Source organism: Ranitomeya variabilis, chromosome 4 (genome assembly GCF_051348905.1).
Source record: "Ranitomeya variabilis isolate aRanVar5 chromosome 4, aRanVar5.hap1, whole genome shotgun sequence".
Lineage (NCBI taxonomy): Eukaryota > Metazoa > Chordata > Amphibia > Anura > Dendrobatidae > Ranitomeya > Ranitomeya variabilis.
This window is the reverse complement of record NC_135235.1, coordinates 741,305,509-741,326,385: the sequence shown is the minus strand read 5'-3', so window position 1 is coordinate 741,326,385 and position 20,877 is coordinate 741,305,509. Positions and strand designations below refer to the sequence as shown.

General features: G+C 46.8%; 1 protein-coding gene across 1 annotated transcript in view; it reads left to right on the top strand.

Moving 5' to 3' along the window:
• Nucleotides 1-629: 629 nt before the first annotated feature.
• The window catches only part of LOC143768021 (uncharacterized), a 43,301-nt gene continuing 23,053 nt past the window's right edge, over nt 630-20,877 (top strand). The window contains exons 1-6 of the mRNA XM_077256665.1: nt 630-663; nt 4,597-4,731; nt 4,861-5,040; nt 5,123-5,246; nt 5,330-5,427; nt 5,626-5,716. Of these exons, the coding sequence (XP_077112780.1) occupies nt 4,654-4,731; nt 4,861-5,040; nt 5,123-5,246; nt 5,330-5,427; nt 5,626-5,716 (571 nt within the window). The 5' untranslated portion in view covers nt 630-663; nt 4,597-4,653. The remainder of the gene's footprint in view (nt 664-4,596; nt 4,732-4,860; nt 5,041-5,122; nt 5,247-5,329; nt 5,428-5,625; nt 5,717-20,877) is intronic.

Sequence of the window (20,877 nt, the reverse complement as noted above, 5' to 3'; positions counted from 1 at the left end):
ATCACCAATGGAATAACGGACATCGCTGCTATTTTCACACCCCTGTGCAGGATTCGGGACCTTGGACATGCGCACACCACTACGCCACCAACGGAAAACTACGCAATATCTGAGGGAAGAAACCACGCCCATCCGACCTGACCAGCCTGATTGACAGGCGAAAACGACTACTTTGGTAAGGTATTTCGGCAGCATAGGTGGGGAATCGGGGTCCACAAACTACACTATTGTAATGCACAGCTCAGGCCCTATTTAACAGTATTTTTATCTCATACCGAAAAAAACGGGGTGATAGGTTCCCTTTAAAGTATCCAGAGTTATTACCTCATAAAGTGACAGTGGTCAGAATTGTAAAAATTGGCTTGGTCACTAAGGGGTTAAAAACGAAAACAAACTACTCCGCTCCGTACACCTTGTACACACACGGCTCCACTCCGCACATCTCCTACACACACGGCTCTGCTACATCCACACTGTAAACCCCTCCTGACCCCACACAGAAACTTCCCCTCATCCAGCACCATGACAACCAGCACAGCAGAGTCCTGCATACACTGAGGCCCCTGATCATGTGACCCCTGACTCCTCCCCTCCTGTGACCTCATCACAGGTCCTGTGCGCACAGAGGAGCCATATATGTGGAGTGCGGCTCTGCGGGTGGAGGTCAGTGCTGGAGGCTCCATTATTCTCTAAATAATCTTTATTTTTTTTATATAGTGCTAACATATTCCGCAGCGCTTTACAGGTTGCACACATTATCGTCGCTGTCCCCGTTGAGGCTCACAATCTAGATTCCCTATCAGTATGTCTTTGGGATGTGGGAGGAAACCCACACAAACACAGAGAGAACATACAAACTCTTTGCAGATGATGTCCTTAGTGGGGCTTGAACCCAGGACGCTATCCACTGTGCCACCGTGCTCTATGTGGAGTGCGGCTCTGCGGGTGGAGGTCGGTGGGGGAGGCTCCATTGTTCTCTGTGGGTGGAGGTCGGTGCTGGAGGCCCCATTATTCTCTATGTGGAGTGCGGCTCTGCGGGTGGAGGTCGGTGCTGGAGGCTCCATTATTCTCTATGTGGAGTGCGGCTCTGCGGGTGGAGGTCGGTGCTGGAGGCCCCATTATTCTCTATGTGGAGTGCGGCTCTGCGGGTGGAGGTCGGTGCTGGAGGCTCCATTATTCTCTATGTGGAGTGCGGCTCTGCGGGTGGAGGTCGGTGGGGGAGGCCCCATTATTCTCTATGTGGAGTGCGGCTCTGCGGGTGGAGGTCGGTGCTGGAGGCTCCATTATTCTCTATGTGGAGTGCGGCTCTGTGGGTGGAGGTCGGTGCTGGAGGCCCCATTATTCTCTATGTGGAGTGCGGCTCTGCGGGTGGAGGTCGGTGCTGGAGGCTCCATTATTCTCTATGTGGAGTGTGGCTCTGCGGGTGGAGGTCGGTGCTGGAGGCTCCATTATTCTCTATGTGGAGTGCGGCTCTGCGGGTGGAGGTCGGTGCTGGAGGCTCCATTATTCTCTATGTGGAGTGCGGCTCTGCGGGTGGAGGTCGGTGCTGGAGGCTCCATTATTCTCTATGTGGAGTGTGGCTCTGCGGGTGGAGGTCGGTGCTGGAGGCTCCATTATTCTCTATGTGGAGTGCGGCTCTGCGGGTGGAGGTCGGTGCTGGAGGCTCCATTATTCTCTATGTGGAGTGCGGCTCTGCGGGTGGAGGTCGGTGCTGGAGGCTCCATTATTCTCTATGTGGAGTGCGGCTCTGCGGGTGGAGGTCGGTGCTGGAGGCCCCATTATTCTCTATGTGGAGTGCGGCTCTGCGGGTGGAGGTTGGTGCTGGAGGCCCCATTATTCTCTATGTGGAGTGCGGCTCTGTGGGTGGAGGTCAGTGCTGGAGGCTCCATTATTCTCTATGTGGAGTGCGGCTCTGCGGGTGGAGGTCGGTGCTGGAGGCTCCATTATTCTCTATGTGGAGTGCGGCTCTGTGGGTGGAGGTCAGTGCTGGAGGCCCCATTATTCTCTATGTGGAGTGCGGCTCTGTGGGTGGAGGTCAGTGCTGGAGGCTCCATTATTCTCTATGTGGAGTGCGGCTCTGCGGGTGGAGGTCGGTGCTGGAGGCTCCATTATTCTCTATGTGGAGTGCGGCTCTGCGGGTGGAGGTGGATGAGATTCTCCATTACTGGGTGTGGAGATACAGGGTCAGTGGTTGTTCTCACCCAGTTGTCTTTAGAAATACTGCATGGACCAGGGCTCACACCACTGAATGCCCGCTCTCTCTCTCCCCGTGGGCAGAAAACTACTCAGATAACACAGGGTGAGGGTAACACAATGTGGCAATGGTTTGTTGAACCACAAAACAGGCAGACAACACGTAGATCAGTCCCACAAGACATTACAGAGTCTCACCCTTCCGCTGACTCGCCAGGATAATGGCAGCTGTGACTTCAGATCTTCCAGGGTCTCTACCCCACCTGTGGCACGCGCACAGAGAGGAGGTAACGACAAGCGTAGGAAGATGACAGCCCATTGAGTCCATCCAAGGTACAAGGCCAGTTGATCAAATGATCGCAACTTCTCCAAACATCTCCATGGAACCAGGAGATAGGCAGGTCCCAATCCTGGCTTTCTCCAAACGTATCCATGATTCAGCGATGGTCAAATGTGGCATCTCTGTATTTCTTCAGTTGGAGTGATGATGCCATGACTTCTGTAATGTAGACTCCCTGAACACAGGCAGATCCTCCTTTTTATAGGTTACAACTTCTCATTCAGTGATTCCTCCACAGTCTTGGGGGAAGGTGGAAGGAGGCCATCCCTCACTGCTGGAGTGTGCAAGCAACATGCATAGATTGTCCTTCATATTGCAGAACACCAATGGATCATCAACATAGTAACAAACATTGTGCCTTTATTTCCCAAGGACAGTAGAACAATGCTAGGACAGATACAATAGCTAATCCACAGCCAGTGAACAATACTTTAATGACAATAAAGGCCAACAGTCATTCTCACATGAACTCTATCTCATGTCCCTGGGCCTACTGAAATAATACATTTGGATAATTCAGATTAAATGCAAAGTCACCACAATGGGCATGGGTGACTTTAACCTCTTCAGCACTGAGACTCTTTTTGTGTTTCTGTTTGGTGTGAACAGTAACGTAACAGCTGCCACTTTGCCTGGCTCTTCCCGATTGCATTGGTGTGTTGGCAATCGGGGTAATATTTTGAGGATTTATGTCAGATGGCATCAATCTTAGGGGTTAGTGCTGGAGAGACATTTGTCAAACACCCCCCATTACTAACCCAGTAAACTGAAAGAAAAAAAATACTCAGAAAAATATTTTATTTGAAAAAAACAAAACAAATTCCCTTACCCCGTGGTTCGCCAATTTATTAAAAAAAATTAAAAAGCCATGCTGTTTCAAAGGAGTCCACAGATTCCAACATGGTTTACAAATGGCAACCTGAAAAATATAAAAAGAGAAAATTAAATGAATATAGACAAGAGGCAGTCCTTCATTCACCATCATAGTACAACCTATGGAACCTTGTTCTGAGATCTAAGTATCATAGGTTGCTTTGGTTCTCACAGTACAGCCTCACACAGTATAATGTTCCCACAGTACCACCATCCCCCCCATATACTGCATATTTGTGATGCTAGTCACTACTCATGGACAAGCCTCGAGGCTGGGTAATCAAAAGGTCCGAGGTCAGGAGCCAGGTGGGTACGTCATAGACAGAGGGGTGATAGAAAAAAAATCATCAGGTCATGGTCCAGGGGTCAAAATACCAGGGAGATAGCGGATCAAGCAAAAGGTGAAAACACAGATTCAGAGCCCGGTCATAGGTCAGGCAGCAGTAGAACAGAGCACAGTGTAACAAGGCAAACATACCCCAGTGAGCAAGAAGCTACAATTTGCAGTAGTCTGAGGCAGAGCACTGGCTAATTACCCAGCTAATTATCTGAACCACCATCAGTACATGTATACATGAACAGACACACCATCAGTATGCAAATACGTCACCAGAACCACCATAGGTACATAAATACATGACCAGAAGCAAGAGTACGTGAATACAAGAACCAAGCTTAACACAACAATCAATTGTAATATCAAGTCAGCCCTACAGCTCCCAATATGTCCTTTGAAAATGGTAAGCAGATACTTGGAGTTATTAACAGCCATCATCACACTGCGGACCAAACAATGAACATTTACATCCAGGTATCTTATGGAATACATCTTCCCTAGAGTCATCTTTGTTTCGATCATCTCCATCTTGTCTAGATGACATGATGACTTTTCACAGTCACAGCTGGTCTCTGCAGACCTCCATCTTCTCCAGTCTTTTGCAGCACATCCTGGTCAGTCCCAAAAAACTTCTGATTCCTACAGCCAATACGTTGCTCAAGCAGTGGCCAACTTGGCCAGTGATTGAGAGCATGGTGACTGTCTTAGTCAGCAATTCAACTTGTGTTCCAGTTCATACAGGACTAGAATATATAACATCTACACGCTCAATCTCCTGGTATGCTTCCCCTTGTCATAATTTATGATGTTACATCGGCTCATTTTCTTCCTATTCATTTCCCTATAATATCAGATCCTCTCAGTGGACATCTTGTATAATAGGAGATTTTTTCTGAATTAATCATCAAGGATGGATATGGACAGGGACCAGATGGCGGAGAAATTATTACACCTCACCCTAGAGATCCTCTTCCGTCTTACTGGAGAGGTGAGAGGTTCTGATGACGTCACATTACATCATTCCTATCTATGGGAATAACAGATGGACAGAACTGGAGAGGTGAGGACTCTGGAAATGTCTGTAGTGAGATTTATTAATGTGTCTCTTCATAACCAGGATTACACAGTAGTGAAGAAGACCTCTAGTGAGCGCTGTCAGGACCCTGTGTTTGAAGGATGGGGAAGACCCCTGAGCCCAATCACGGGGCCTCCACCTCACCCCCTGATACATGAGGACATCAATGACCAGAAGATCCTAGAACTCACCTACAAGATGATTGAGCTGCTGACTGGAGAGGTGACACTGCTGGGAATGCTGGGACATTATACAGTAACTCTATGATGGGATCGGGGGATGACGGTATCATTGTATGTGTCAGGTTCCTATAAGGTGTCAGGATGTCTCCGTCTATTTCTCCATGGAGGAGTGGGAGTATTTAGAAGGACACAGAGACCTGTACAAGGACGTCATGATGGAGGTTCCTCAGCCCCTCACATCACCAGGTAATAGACAGGACAAAATACACACGGCCTATAATTATCTGTATGTAAAGAATGAGTTCAGTGCCTGTATGTCTTTCCTTCAGATCTATCCAGGATAAGGACAACACCAGAGAGATGTCCCCGTCCTCTTCTTCCACAGGACTGTAAACAAGAAGATCCCAATATTCCTCAGGATCATCAGGTAGATGGAGAGAAGGAGTCATGAGATCTCCCCTATGATGTGTAGACGGCTGTGAAGGTCTTGTGCTCAGTCTTGTTTTTTCCACCAGTATTATATGTTTTATACTTGTGTAATGAGAACGGTGGAGATGGCAGGATTAGAGCTGATCATAGATGTGACTTCTCCATCTGTCGGTGACATTTACAATATTTGTTTCAGGGTGAAGATCTGACCCATATTAATACTACAGAGACATATGTGAGGGGTGATGAGCGGTGTAAAGAGGAGATTCCTACATATGACTACCCAGGTGAGTAGTGACCACTAAATGCAGAGAAGTCACAGATTTTTCTCAGCCATCTGCTGTGGCTACTTTATTAGCTGAGTAGTTCTTTTGAACATACAACCTGGAGGATCCACCTACCTCAAGGGATTAGAAGATTCTGATCGTTACCTGCCCACATCTGGAAACTACAAAGCCTAAATAACAGTGTGTGTAGAACGTGCTGACAAGTTAGAAAATCACTTGAAGAAAAATACTATGATGGGCCTCTAAGAGAAAGCGGAGGGTAATGATGCTGTTGGCTTCCTAGAATCCTGATTATGTATGAGCGAATGTGCTCTATGATACTCGATTATCACTTGATTATCTGGGTGCTCGTTACTCAGCAAACATTAGCCGGTGCTCGATTTCAAACTCGAATCACCACCTTGCATGTGTGGCGCCTGTTACATAGCCAAAAACATGTGGGGATTGTCTGCGGGTCACTGTAATGCTGTAGCCATCTCGGTAGTGGCATTACTCTCAATCCTGGATGTGTGACATCATCAGGGGGTTATTAACCCCTTCATGACCCAGCCTATTTTGGCCTTAATGACCTTGCCGTTTTTTGCAATTCTGACCAGTGTCCCTTTATGAGGTAATAACTCAGGAACGCTTCAACGGATCCTAGCGATTCTGAGATTGTTTTTTCGTGACATATTGGGCTTCATGTTAGTGGTAAATTTAGGTCGATAATTTCTGAGTTTATTTGTGAAAAAAACGGAAATTTGGCAAAAATTTTGAAAATTTCGCAATTTTCACATTTTGAATTTTTATTCTGTTAAACCAGAGAGTTATGTGACACAAAATAGTTAATAACATTTCCCACATGTCTACTTTACATCAGCACAATTTTGGAAACAATTTTTTTTTTTGCTAGGAAGTTATAAGGGTTAAAATTTGACCAGTGATTTCTCATTTTTACACCAAAATTTACAAAACCATTTTTTTTAGGGACCACCTCACATTTGAAGTCAGTTTGAGGGTTCTATATGGCTGAAAATACCCAAAAGTGACACCATTCTAAAAACTGCACCCCTCAAGGTGCTCAAAACCACATTCAAGAAATTTGTTAACCCTTCAGGTGTTTCAAAGCAGCAGAAGCAACATGGAAGTAAAAAATGAACATTTAACTTTTTAGTCACAAAAATGATCTTTAAGCGAAAATTTTTTTATTGTCCCAAGGAGAAACTGGACCACGAACGTTGTTGTCATATTTGTCCTGAGTACGCTGATACCTCATATGTGGGGGTAAACCACTGTTTGGGCGCACGGCAGGGCTCGGAAGGGAAGGAGCGCCATTTGACTTTTTCAATGAAAAATTGGCTCCAATCTTTAGCGGACACCATGTCGCGTTTGGAGAGCCCCCGTGTGCCTAAACATTGGAGCTCCCCCACATGTGACCCCATTTTGGAAACTAGACCCCCCAAGGAACTTATCTAGGAGCATAGTGAGCACTTTAAACCCCCAGGTGCTTCACAAATTGATCCGTAAAAATGAAAAAGTACTTTTTTTCACACACAATTTCTTTTAGCCTCAATTTTTTCATTTTCACATGGGCAACAGGGTAAAATGGATCCTAAAATTTGTTGGGCAATTTCTCCTGAGTATGCCGATACCTCATATGTGTGGGTAAACCACTGTTTGGGTGCACGGCAAGGCTCAGAAGGGGAGGCGTGCCATTTGACTTTTTGAATGGAAAATTAGCTCCAATCGTTAGCGGACACCATGTCGCGTTTGGAGAGCCCCTGTGTGCCTAAACATTGGAGCTCCCGCACAAGTGACCCCATTTTGGAAACTAGACCTCCCAAGGAACTAATCTAGATGTGTGGTGAGCACTTTGAACCCCCAAGTGCTTCACAGAAGTTTATAACGCAGAGCCGTGAAAATAATAAATGTGTTTCCTTTCCTCAAAAATATTTTTTTAGCCCAGAATTTTTTATTTTTGCAAGAGTAACAGGAGAAATTGGACCCCAAAAGTTGTTGTCCAGTTTCTCCTGAGTACGCTCATACCCCACATGTGGGGGTAAACCACTGTTTGGGCACATGCCGGGGCTCGGAAGGGAAGTAGTGACGTTTTGGAATGCAGACTTTGATGGAATGGTCTGCGGGCATCATGTTACGTTTGCAGAGCCCCTGATGTGCCTAAACAGTAGAAACCCCCCACAAGTGACCCCATTTTGGAAACTTTGTCCTGAGTACGCTGGTACCCCAAATGTGGGGGTAAACCACTGTTTGGGCGCACGTCGGGGCTTGGAAGGGAGGGAGCACCATTTGACTTTTTGAACGCAAGATTGGCTGGAATCAATGGTGGCGCCATGTTGCGTTTGGAGAACCCTGATGTGCCTAAACAGTGGAAACCCCTCAATTCTAACTTCAACACTAACCCCAACACACCCCTAATCCTAATCCCAACTGTAGCCATAACCCTAATCACAACCCTAACCCCAACACACCCCTAACCACAACCCTAACCCCAACACACCCGTAACCCTAATTCCAACCCTAATCCTAACCCTAATCCCAACCCTAACCCTAACCACAGCTGTAACCCCAACAAACCCCTAACCCTATCCGTAACCCTAACCACAAGCCTAATCTTAAACCTATTTCCAACCCTAGCCCTATTTCCAACCCTATCTCTAATTCCAACCCTAACCCTAAGGCTATGTGCCCACGTTGCAGATTCGTGTGAGATTTTTCCGCACGATTTTTGAAAAATCTGCAGGTAAAAGGCACTGCGTTTTACCTGCGGATTTACAGCAGATTTCCAGTGTTTTTTTGTGCGGATTTCACCTGCGGATTCCTATTGAGGAACAGGTGTAAAACGCTGCGGACTCCGCACAAAGAATTGACATGCTGCGGAAAATACAACGCAGCGTTTCTGCACGGAATTTTCCGCACCATGGGCACAGCGGATTTGGTTTTCCATAGGTGTACATGGTACTGTAAACCTGATGGAAAACTGCTACGAATTCGCAGCGGCCAATCCGCTGCGGATCCGCAGCCAATCCGCAGCCAAATCCGCACTGTGTGCACATGCCATAACCCTAACCCTAACCCTACCCGTAACCCTAACCCTACCCCTAGTTCTAACCCTAGTTGAAACCCTAACCCTAGTGGAAAAAGAAAAAAAAATATTTTCTTTATTTTATTATTGTCCCTACCTATGGGGGTGATAAAGGGGGGGTTTATTTATTTTTTTTATTTTGATCGCTGTGATAGAACCTACCACAGCGATCAAAATGTACTTGTAATGAATCTGCCGGCCGGCAGATTCGGCGGGCGCACTGAGCATGCGCCCGCCATTTTGGAAGATGGCGGCGCCCATGGAGAAGACGGACCGACACCGGGAGCCTCGGTAAGTATAAGGGGGGGGAGATCGGGGTACGGGGGGGGGCGTCGGAGCACGGGGGGGTGACATAGGAGCACGGGGGGAGCGGACAGGAGGACGGGGGAGCGGATCACAGGATGGAGGGGGCTACGGGACAGATCGGTGGCTTGGGGGGGCGATCGGTGGGGTGGGGGGGGGTCACTTCAGTATTTCCAGCCATGGCCGATGATATTGCAGCATCGGCCATGGCTGGATTGTAATATTTCACCAGTTTTTTAGGTGAAATATTACAAATCGCTCTGATTGGCTGTTGAAAGTGAATCAGAGCGATCGTAGCCACGGGGGGGGGGGGTGAAGCCACCCCCCCTGGGCTGAAGTACCACTCCCCCTGTCCCTGCAGATCGGGTGAAATAGGAGTTAACCCTTTCACCCGATCTGCAGGGACGCGATCATTCCATGACGCCACATAGGCGTCATGGGTCGGATTGGCACCGACTTTCATGACGCCTACGTGGCGTCAAAGGTCGGGAAGGGGTTATAAAAGGTAGGTGCCATCAGGCTCAGCACACTGACAGCATTACACAGCTCTGTAACAGTTGTTATTGGAGGGGGAGAGTGCTTGAACCAGGTGTATGTATGCACAGTACAATGAATTAGTCCTGCAGTGTAGATACTAGTGCTGAAGCTGAACCGTCATACTAAGGCTGGGGTCACACTTAACGTATGAAAAATCGGTCCGAGTGTTCCTGCCGAGAGTCACACGAGTGTCATACGAGTACAATCCGATTTTTCACAGCTAGCATCCGATTTACATCCGAATGCATTGCGATTGCTATCCAACTGCAATGCGATTTTTATCATGAGCTTTTACATACAGCAATTCTCTGATATTTACACATAGTTTTCAAAGCAAGTATTTGTCAAAACACACACATATATTATATACACTGCTCAAAAATATAAAGGGAATATGACTCCAAGTAAATCAAACTTCTGTGAAATCAAACGGTCCACTTATGAAGCAACACTGACAATCAACTTCACATGCTGTTGTGCAAATGGAATAGACAACAGATGGACATTATTGGCAATTATCAAGACACACTCAATAAAGGAGAGGTTCTGCAGGTGGGGACAACAGACCACATCTCATTAACAATGCTTTCTGGCTGATGTTTTGGTCACTTTTGAATATGTACTTGTAATGAATCTGCCGGCCGGCAGATTCGGCGGGCGCACTGAGCATGCGCCCGCCATTTTGGAAGATGGCGGCGCCCATGGAGAAGACGGACCGACACCGGGAGCCTCGGTAAGTATAAGGGGGGGGAGATCGGGGTACGGGGGGGGGCGTCGGAGCACGGGGGGGTGACATAGGAGCACGGGGGGAGCGGACAGGAGGACGGGGGAGCGGATCACAGGATGGAGGGGGCTACGGGACAGATCGGTGGCTTGGGGGGGCGATCGGTGGGGTGGGGGGGGGTCACTTCAGTATTTCCAGCCATGGCCGATGATATTGCAGCATCGGCCATGGCTGGATTGTAATATTTCACCAGTTTTTTAGGTGAAATATTACAAATCGCTCTGATTGGCTGTTGAAAGTGAATCAGAGCGATCGTAGCCACGGGGGGGGGGGGGTGAAGCCACCCCCCCTGGGCTGAAGTACCACTCCCCCTGTCCCTGCAGATCGGGTGAAATAGGAGTTAACCCTTTCACCCGATCTGCAGGGACGCGATCATTCCATGACGCCACATAGGCGTCATGGGTCGGATTGGCACCGACTTTCATGACGCCTACGTGGCGTCAAAGGTCGGGAAGGGGTTATAAAAGGTAGGTGCCATCAGGCTCAGCACACTGACAGCATTACACAGCTCTGTAACAGTTGTTATTGGAGGGGGAGAGTGCTTGAACCAGGTGTATGTATGCACAGTACAATGAATTAGTCCTGCAGTGTAGATACTAGTGCTGAAGCTGAACCGTCATACTAAGGCTGGGGTCACACTTAACGTATGAAAAATCGGTCCGAGTGTTCCTGCCGAGAGTCACACGAGTGTCATACGAGTACAATCCGATTTTTCACAGCTAGCATCCGATTTACATCCGAATGCATTGCGATTGCTATCCAACTGCAATGCGATTTTTATCATGAGCTTTTACATACAGCAATTCTCTGATATTTACACATAGTTTTCAAAGCAAGTATTTGTCAAAACACACACATATATTATATACACTGCTCAAAAATATAAAGGGAATATGACTCCAAGTAAATCAAACTTCTGTGAAATCAAACGGTCCACTTATGAAGCAACACTGACAATCAACTTCACATGCTGTTGTGCAAATGGAATAGACAACAGATGGACATTATTGGCAATTATCAAGACACACTCAATAAAGGAGAGGTTCTGCAGGTGGGGACAACAGACCACATCTCATTAACAATGCTTTCTGGCTGATGTTTTGGTCACTTTTGAATATTGCTTGTGCTTTAACACTCGTGGTGGCATGAGACGGACTCTGCAACCCACCAAAGTGGCTCAGGAAGTGCAGCTCATTCAGGATGGCACTGTTATGACCCCAGTGGACAGGGTCTCAGAGGAACGTGTAAGTCTGCGAGATTCAAAAATCCAGCTCATAGGGCTGTGGTAACTGGGTTGACCAAATAGCTACTCCTAACGCCAACACTAGAAGTAGCCGGGGATCATGCCTACGGTGATCGCTAGATGACTCGCGCCAGCCGGAGAATCTAACTACCCCTAGGAGAAGAGAACAAAGACCTCTCTTGCCTCCAGAGAAAGGGACCCCAAAGCAAGATACAAGCCCCCCACAAATAATAACGGTGAGGTAAGAGGAAATGACAAACACAGAAATGAACCAGGTTCAGCAAAGAGAGGCCAGCTTACTAATAGCAGAATATAGCAAGATAACTTATCTGGTCAACAAAAACCCTATAAAAATCCACGCTGGAGATTCAAGAACCCCCGAACCGTCTAACGGTCCGGGGGGAGAACACCAGCCCCCTAGAGCTTCCAGCAAAGGTCAGGATACAGATTGGAACAAGCTGGACAAAAATACCAAACAAAACAAAAGCAAAAAGCAAGGAAGCAGACTTAGCTTGAAATACAGGAACCAGGATCATAGGACAAGAGCACAACAGATTAGCTCTCATTTCAACGATGCCAGGCATTGAACTGAAGGTCCAGGGAGCTTATATAGCAACGCCCCTGAACTAACGGCCCAGGTGAGGATATAGGAAAAGACAGAAGCTCCAGAGTCAAATCACTAATGACCACTAGAGGGAGCAAAAAGCAAAATCACAACATGGCACATCAATGCGGGCTGTGGCAAGAAGGTTTGCTGTGTCTGTCAGCGTAGTGGCCAGAGGCTGGAGGCGCTACCAGGAGACAGGCCAGTACACCAGGAAACGTGGAAGGGACCGTAGGAGGGCAACAACCCAGCAGCAGGACCGCTACCTCAGCCTTTTGTGCAAGGAGGAACAGGCGGAGCATTGCCAGAGCCCTGCAAAATGACTTGCAGCAAATGTGCATGTATCTGCACAAACTGTTAGAAACTGACTTCATGAGGATGGTCTGAGTGCCCGACGTCCACAGATGAGGGTTGAGCTCACAGACCAACACCGTGCAGGATGCTTGGCATTTGCCACAAAACACCAGGATTGGCAAATTCGCCACCGGCGCCCTGTGCTCTTCACGGATGAAAGCAGGTTCACACTGAGCACATGTGACACACGTGACAAGTCTGGAAATGCCGTGGACAGCGATCTGCTGCCTGCAACATCCTTCAGCATGACTGGTTTGGCAGTGGGTTAGTAATGGGGTGGGGTGGCATTTCTTTAGAGGGCCGCACAACCCTCCATCTGCTCGCCAGAGGTAGCCTGACTGTCATTAGGTATCGAGATGAGATCCTCAGACCCCTTGTAAGACCATATCCTGGTGCGGTTGGCCCTGGATTCCTCCTAATGCAGGACAATGCCAGACATCATGTGGCTGGAGTGTGTCAGCAATTCCTACAAGATGAAAGCATTGAAGCTATGGACTGGCCCACCTGTTCCCCAGACCTGAATCAGATTGAACACATCTGGGACATCATGTCTCGCACCATCCACCAACGTCACGTTGCACCACAGACTGTCCAGGAATTGGCGGATGCTTTAGTCCAGGTTTGGGAGGAGAGCCCTCAGGAGACCATCTGCCGCCTCATCAGGAGCATGCCCAGGTGTTGTAGGAAGATCATACAGGCATGTGGAGGCCACACCCACTACTGAGCATCATTTCCTTGTCATGAGGCTTTTCCACTGAAGTTGGATTATCCTGTAACTTCATTTTCCACTTTGATTTTGAGCATCTTTAAAACTCAGAGCTCCGTGGGATTTACGTTGATCATTTTTAGGTTTTATTGTTCTCCACACATTCCACTATGAAATGAATAAAGATTTACAACTGAATATTTCATTCAGTGATATCTAGGATGTGGGATTTTAGTGTTCCCTTTATCTTTTTGAGTAGTGTATGTATGTGCGTATGTATATGTGTGTGTGTGTGTGTGTGTGTGTGTGTAAAATATATAATTTTTTTTTTTCATGACTATGATAATTGTACATTCACACTGAAGGCATCAAAACTATGAATTAACACATGTGGAATTATATACTTAACAAAAAAGTGTGAAACAACTGAAAATGTGTCTTATATTCTAGGTTCATCAAAGTAACCACCTTTTGCTTTGCACACTCTTGGCATTCTCTTGATGAGCTTCAAGAGGTAGTCACCAGGAATGGTCTTCCAACAATCTTGAAGGAGTTCCCAGAGATGCTTAGCACTTGTTGGCCCTTTTGCCTTCACTCTGCGGTCCAGCTCACCCCACACCATCTCGATTGGATTCAGGTCTGGTGACTGTGGAGGCCAGGTCATCTGGCGTAGCACCCCATCACTCTCATTCTTGGTCAAACAGCCCTTACACAGCCTGGAGGTGTGTTTGGGGTCATTGTCCTGTTGAAAAATGATGGTCCAACTAAACGCAAACCGGATGGAATAGCATGCCGCTGCAAGATGCTGTGGTAGCCATGCTGGTTCAGTATGCCTTCAATTTTGAATAAATCCCCAACAGTGTCACCAGCAAAGCACCCCCACACCATCACACCTCCTCCTCCATGCTTCACGGTGGGAACCAGGCATGTAGAGTCCATCCGTTCACCTTTTCTGCGTCGCACAAAGACACGGTGATTGGAACCAAAGATCTCAAATTTGGACTCATCAGACCAAAGCACAGATTTCCACTGGTCTAATGTCCATTCCTTGTGTTCTTTAGCCCAAACAAGTCTCTTCTGCTTGTTGCCTGTCCTTAGCAGTGGTTTCATAGCAGCTATTTTACCAAGAAGGCCTGCTGCACAAAGTCTCCTCTTAACAGTTGTTGTAGAGATGTGTCTGCTGCTAGAACTGTGTGGCATTGACCTGGTCTCTAATCTGAGCTGCTGTTAACCTGCGATTTCTGAGGCTGGTGACTCGGATAAACTTATCCTCAGAAGCAGAGGTGACTCTTGGTCTTCCTTTCCTGGGGCGGTCCTCATGTGAGCCAGTTTCTTTGTAGCGCTTGATGGTTTTTGCAAGTGCACTTGGGAACACTTTCATACGTTTCCCAATGTTTCGGACTGACTGACCTTCTATTTTTAAAGTAATGATGGCCACTCGTTTTTCTTTACTTAGCTGCTTTTTTCTTGCCATAATACAAAATCTAATAGTCTATTCAGTAGGACTATCAGCTGTGTATCCACCAGACTTCTGCACAACACAACTGATGGTCCCAACCACATTTATAAGGCAAGAAATTCCACTTATTAAAACTGACAGAGCACACCTGTGAAGTTAAAACCATTATCGGTGACTACGTCTTAAAGCTCACCAAGAGAATGCCAAGAGTGTGCAAAGCAGTCATCAAAGCAAAAGGTGGCTACTTTGAAGAACTCAGAATATAAGACATATTTTCAGTTGTTTCTCACTTTTTTGTTAAGTATATAATTCCACATGTGTTAATTCTAGAGATGAGCGGTGTTCGAGTCGAACTGATTGCCAATTTCAAATTCGAGCTGTTTTGGGCGGTGTTCGAGTCGTTCGACGAACCCGAACAATTTTCTTAAAATTCGGCTGTTCGAGTTCTCTGTTCGATAACTGTTCGTTCACCAAAAGCCTAACTTGATTTGCACATTAAAACTGTTTATCATTGTTAATGGACTGTTTCATTGTATATTGGGCGGGGGATAGATCTGTGCTGAGATAATGCCGATCTCCATTTTTTTTTTTTTTTCTTTCCCGCATTTACAGAGGGGTGGTGCAGTCTCTCAGCCTATCAGCAGTGCACACACACACAGCAATGTGCATGTGATGCACACAAGCAAGGGCATGTGTCATTGGCTGTGTATGCACATGTCCTTGCCCTATAAGAACCAGCCATTTGCCCCGTCGCCACCATTTCCTCACTGCTGCAGCTTAGTGTTAGACGGCACCGCTGCTGCTGTGGGCGCTATACAGTCAAAGAGTCTTTTTTTGCCAGCGAATTTTCTGAGAGATAGGTTTAGGGAGTCGGGACTAGTTGTAATCTCAGCCCTTTTCAGGGTAGGTTACAGCAGTTCATAGCACTGTTTGCCAGGCAGGTCTGAGCCAGTGCTGTGCAAGTGTTAGTCACAGCATTTGGTGTAATCTAGCTCAGCCAATCCTTTTGGGCTAGTAGCATTCTCTCATAGTCATCTGAGTAGCCCACCTGTGAAGCTAGCTACACCACCTGTGTATCTCAATTTTTACTGCATCTAACCCAGTAAATCGTTTTGGGCCTAGGAGCAGTGTCTGCACGTCAGCAGAGTAGCCCGCCTGTGAAACAAACTATACCGCCTGTGTATCTCAATTTTTACTGCATCTAATCCAGTTAATAGTTTTGGGCTTAGTAGCAGTGTCTGCACTGTCCGAGCCCTGGTGCAATACGTTATGACCTGGGCCAACGAGCTCAAGAGGTGGGGCAAATCACGCTGCAGGAGTGGTCTCAGATCAGGAACCTATGCACCCTTCTGCACAGTTTTGAAATAGAGCAACGAAGATGTTTAGTGCTGACGATGCCATTATCAGCATGACCATTACATGCTGGAGCACACTTTACACAGTGTTCGGAGTCAGGTGGTGGAACAAGAGGAGGAGGAGGAGGAACAGGAGGAGTCGTATGCGGAAGGGATCATATCTCCAAGGTCAAGAAGGTTGGCAGCACCAAGGCGGCTGGCATTGGAGGCTGGGGGAGAGGGATTACCGAGGTCGCATGGTAGCAGCCAAACTGTTGAGGAAGGTGCAGGAGGCGAGGAAGAAGTGGAGGACGAACTGGCACTGGCCATGGAACTCATCAGATGAGGGAGACCTTGATCAAATTTCTGTTGTGCGAGGTTGGGGGGGAGAGGGCAGACGAAGGAAGCATGATTCTCACCTCGCCACCACCAAGACAACAAGGACTTGGTCCTCTTGGATGCGCAAGACACATGAGTGCCTTCTTGCTGCACTACCTTTAACATGACCCTCGGATTGCCAGAATCCGAAGTAATGCCGACTACTGGGTTGCCACACTCTTGGATCCCTGGTACAAATGCAAATTTGGCGAAATAATTCCTGCCATAGAAAGGGATTCACGCATGCAGGAGTATCAGCAGAGACTGTTACAGAATCTAACATCTGCTTTTCCACAAAACACCAGTGGTGCACGTAGTGAATCTCTGAGTTCTAACTTGCCAACCGTGGGACTATCGAGTCATCACTCTAACAGTAACATCGTATCTGGTGGTAACAGCAATTTTTTCCAGTCGTTTCAAGATTTTTTTAGACCATACTTTGCAAGGACACAGGATACAAGAAGTCTGACGCACAGCCAACGCCTAGAGAGGATGGTACAGGAGTATCTCCAAGTTAACATCGATGCCATGACTGTGGAACTGGACCCTTGCTCATTTTGGGCTTCCATTCTTGAAAAATGGCCTGAGCTCGCCACTCACGCCTTGGAGATCTTGTCGTGCCCCCCAGCCAGCGTTCTCTCTGACCATGTGTTCAGCGCTGCTGGTGGTGTGCTGACCGATAAGCGTACGCAGCTGTCCAGTGACAATGTAGACACTAACGTTCATCAAGATGAACAAATCCTGGATCCGCAAGGACTTTTCTACCCCTGTGTCATCTTGGGGAGACTAAAAGCTTGATGATTTTTGAAAATCACCTCACCAATCGTTTTAAAAAACTCTGGCGAAATTGATGCCACTTAAGTGGTGTCTGTGGCCGAATTTTTTAAAAAAATGGAGACTCTTTTTTTATTTAGTCCCCTTGTTGAGTTTTACATGACGTTGCCATAGTCAATTCCTGGTGGGTGGGGTCATCTGCAGAGTTGTTTACTCATACTATGGCCTGGGATTCAGAGGTCTGCTCCAAAGCTTCATTGTCTGCTAGTCAGCAGAGTAGCCCAACCACCCACCACCTGTTTACCTAAGTACTATTTTTAATGGCATCTGGCCCAGGAAATCGTTTTGGGCCTAGTAGAATTTGGTGCTACTCAGCAGCGTACCCCACCCATGAAGCAAGCTACACCGACTGTTTACCTAACTACTATTTTGTAACGGCATCTAGCCCAGGAAATCCTTTTGGGCCTAGTAGAATTTAGTGCTACTCAGCAGCGTACCCCACCCATGAAGCAAGCTACACTGCCTGTTGATCTAATTACTAATTTTTAACTGCATCTAGCCCAGGAAATCGTTTTGTACCTAATAGCATTTTGTGCTACTCAGCACAGTACCCCACCCATGAAGCAAGCTACACCGCCTGTTTACCTAAGTACTATTTTTAACGGCATCTGGCCCAGGAAATCCTTTTGGGCCTAGTAGAATTTGGTGCAACTGAGCAGCGTACTTCACCCATGAAGCAAGCTACACCGCCTGTTTACCTAACTACTATTTCGTAACGGCATCTAGCCCAGGAAATCCTTTTGGGCCTAGTAGCAATTTCTGCTACTCAACAGAGTACCCCACCCATGAAGCAAGCTACACCGCCTTCTTCCTTTCTCAATCTAACCCCTCGGCTCTGGGGTGTCCACTCTCCCTCCAGCTCTCTCCTTCTCACAGGTGGACTACCGCGTGTTTTCACACTGTGGCAAATCTTTTGGGCCCAGGCATAAGAAGTCGTCGCGGTAATGGATAATATGTGCCGCCTTAGAAACGTCCATGACGGCACATTCAGGGAAGCAACTAAACACCTCAAATAGTGAGCGGGATATGGAGCACCCCATGGGCAAACAGCGATCTATGTAGTATGCTCCTTCACAGAAGCAGCCCAATGGGAGGACACTATTCGGAGGCACAGGTAGTAACCGGAATGCCCCCTCAATGTCTGTTTTGGCCATTAGGGTGCCCCTTACCAACTTCTTGACCCGCCTGATTGCCTCGTCAAAGGAGGTACAGTACATAGTACTGTACTTGATTCCGCGTCGATGTTGTCGTTTACTGACCTGCCCCTTGGATATGACAAATGGTGGATTAGTCTGAATGTATTGGGTTCCTTTTTTGGCACAACTCCCAACAGGGTTACCACTACGTCTTCTAAGGAAAGTGTACTGAATAGACCCGCCGCCATTCTAACTAAAGATTTTTTTTTTTTTGTCAAGACTAGGGTTGAGCGACTTTGACTTTTTTAGGGTCGAGTCATGTTTCGCGAAACCCGACTTTTTGAAAAGTCGAGTCGGGCGAAATCGGCCGATTGCTGCGAAAAGTCGAGGATCGGCCGGAACACGAAACCCTATGCACGTCAATGGGGATCCTTGACATGCCTATATCTGTGTCTCCTCCTCCTTTTACTCATCCACCTCTTTTCTTTTCGCATGACTATATGTAGTTGTGACTCTTCCATGTGTTTGTTGTGTCTTCTGAGCAGTTTGTCAGCTTTTAAACACCTTTTAATGTGTTTTCCATGTGTTTGTATGTGTTTGCCTGCCATTGGTTTCAATGGGGTTTGACGGTGTTCAACGAACAGTTCGTCGAACATCTCCCTGTTCGATGAACCGAACCCGAACACTAGGGAGGTGGCTCATCTCTAGTTAATTCATAGTTTTGATGCCTTCAGTATGAATGTACAATTTTCATAGCCATGAAAATACAGAAAAATCTTTAAATGAGAAGGTGTGTTCAAACTTTTGGTCTGTACTGTATATCTGTATATATACACTATATATTCGGCAATTCATATGCGTGTACAGTAATATCACCCTGACAGGTTAGAATAGATATATATACACATAGACTACATAGATATATACAGTGATGTCAGTGAGATATATATATATATATATATATATAAATAAGCTGGTAGCTAGTCTGCCGTGTTCTGTAAAATCACTGCAGGAGCCGAGATGGATTACATGCAGTAAATACAAATGGAATAGGTAGATGGGCTCCTGTGCAATGTTTCTAACCAGCAGAGGGAAAGCAGATGGCTGGGGGCAGATATTTATGGCCTGGGAAGAGGGCAATACCCATGGAGCTTCCCAGTCTATTAATATCAGCTCACAGCTGTATAATAACCTTTACTGGCTATTAAAATGGACCCCCCAAAAAGAATGATTTAGGCTCCCCTATAATATCCAGCAAAGGCTATACAGACAGCTACAGGCTGATATTAATAGCCTAGGAAGGGGCCATGGATACTGATTCCCCTCCCCCCCAGGCTAAAAACATCAGCTCTCAGCCACCCCAGAAAAAGCGCATATCTAAGATGCGCCAATTCTGGCACTTAGCCTCGCTCTTCCCACTTGCACTGTAGCTGTGGCAAGTGTGGTGATAGTTTGGGGGGTTGATGTCACCGTCAGGCTAGCAGTGGAGAAGCATCAATAAGACGGCCCCAATACTAGCCCCATAGTCACATTGTAAGAAAACACAGACACCCAGAAAAAGTCATGTAATGAAAGAATGACAGACTCCTTTAATATTCTTAATTAAACCATATTTATGACCTCGCCCATTCCCTCGATGCCCTCATCGTCTGCAAAAGAAGTAAAAAAAAAAACAAATAGTATTCCTCATCTTTCCGCAGAGATGTTTTTAGTCCATTGGTCCCACTCTGCTACATCCAGATGGCAGACTGCATGATGTGACCGTGCAGCCTGTCATCCAGCAGACACCCTGAGCACCGGGTGCTGTGTCTGTGTGTGAACTGCTATTCCCTGTCTGAGGGCATCGCGAGCGTGAGAAAGTTTTCCTGCTTGTGATGCCGTCTGACAAGTCCTGCAAGTTCACGGCCAGTGAACTCACTTCACCTTTCTGATGTCAGAAAATTTCCCATGGTGCTCGCACCGACGTCACATAGGTGAAGTGAGTTCATTGCCCGTGAACTCATGGGACCTGTCAGTCAGGATCCAGGAAGTGATGAGCGGACTGCGGGACCTAGGGTGGACAGAAGAGACAAGGAGGCGAGCCAGGACCAGGGCTAGAGGAATGCGGTCAGGCCCACTAGCCACAAGTTACCGACAGTTGGCATCTCGGATGAGATCGCTGATTACAACTACTTTTTGTGACATTTTGGTGATATATACATCTCTAAAAAAGCTTTTAAATATTTGTCCGGATTCAATTAGTCATCTATAAAGCAATTAGGTGTTTTCTGTTAAATTTCTATGGTATATAAGACTACAAAGAAAGTTCCAAAACTTTTTATGGGCTCAATGATTCATCCATAAACTGTAAAATGCCAATCTTGTAACATTATGTTGGTATGTAATGCTCCAAAAAAGGCGTTGAAAA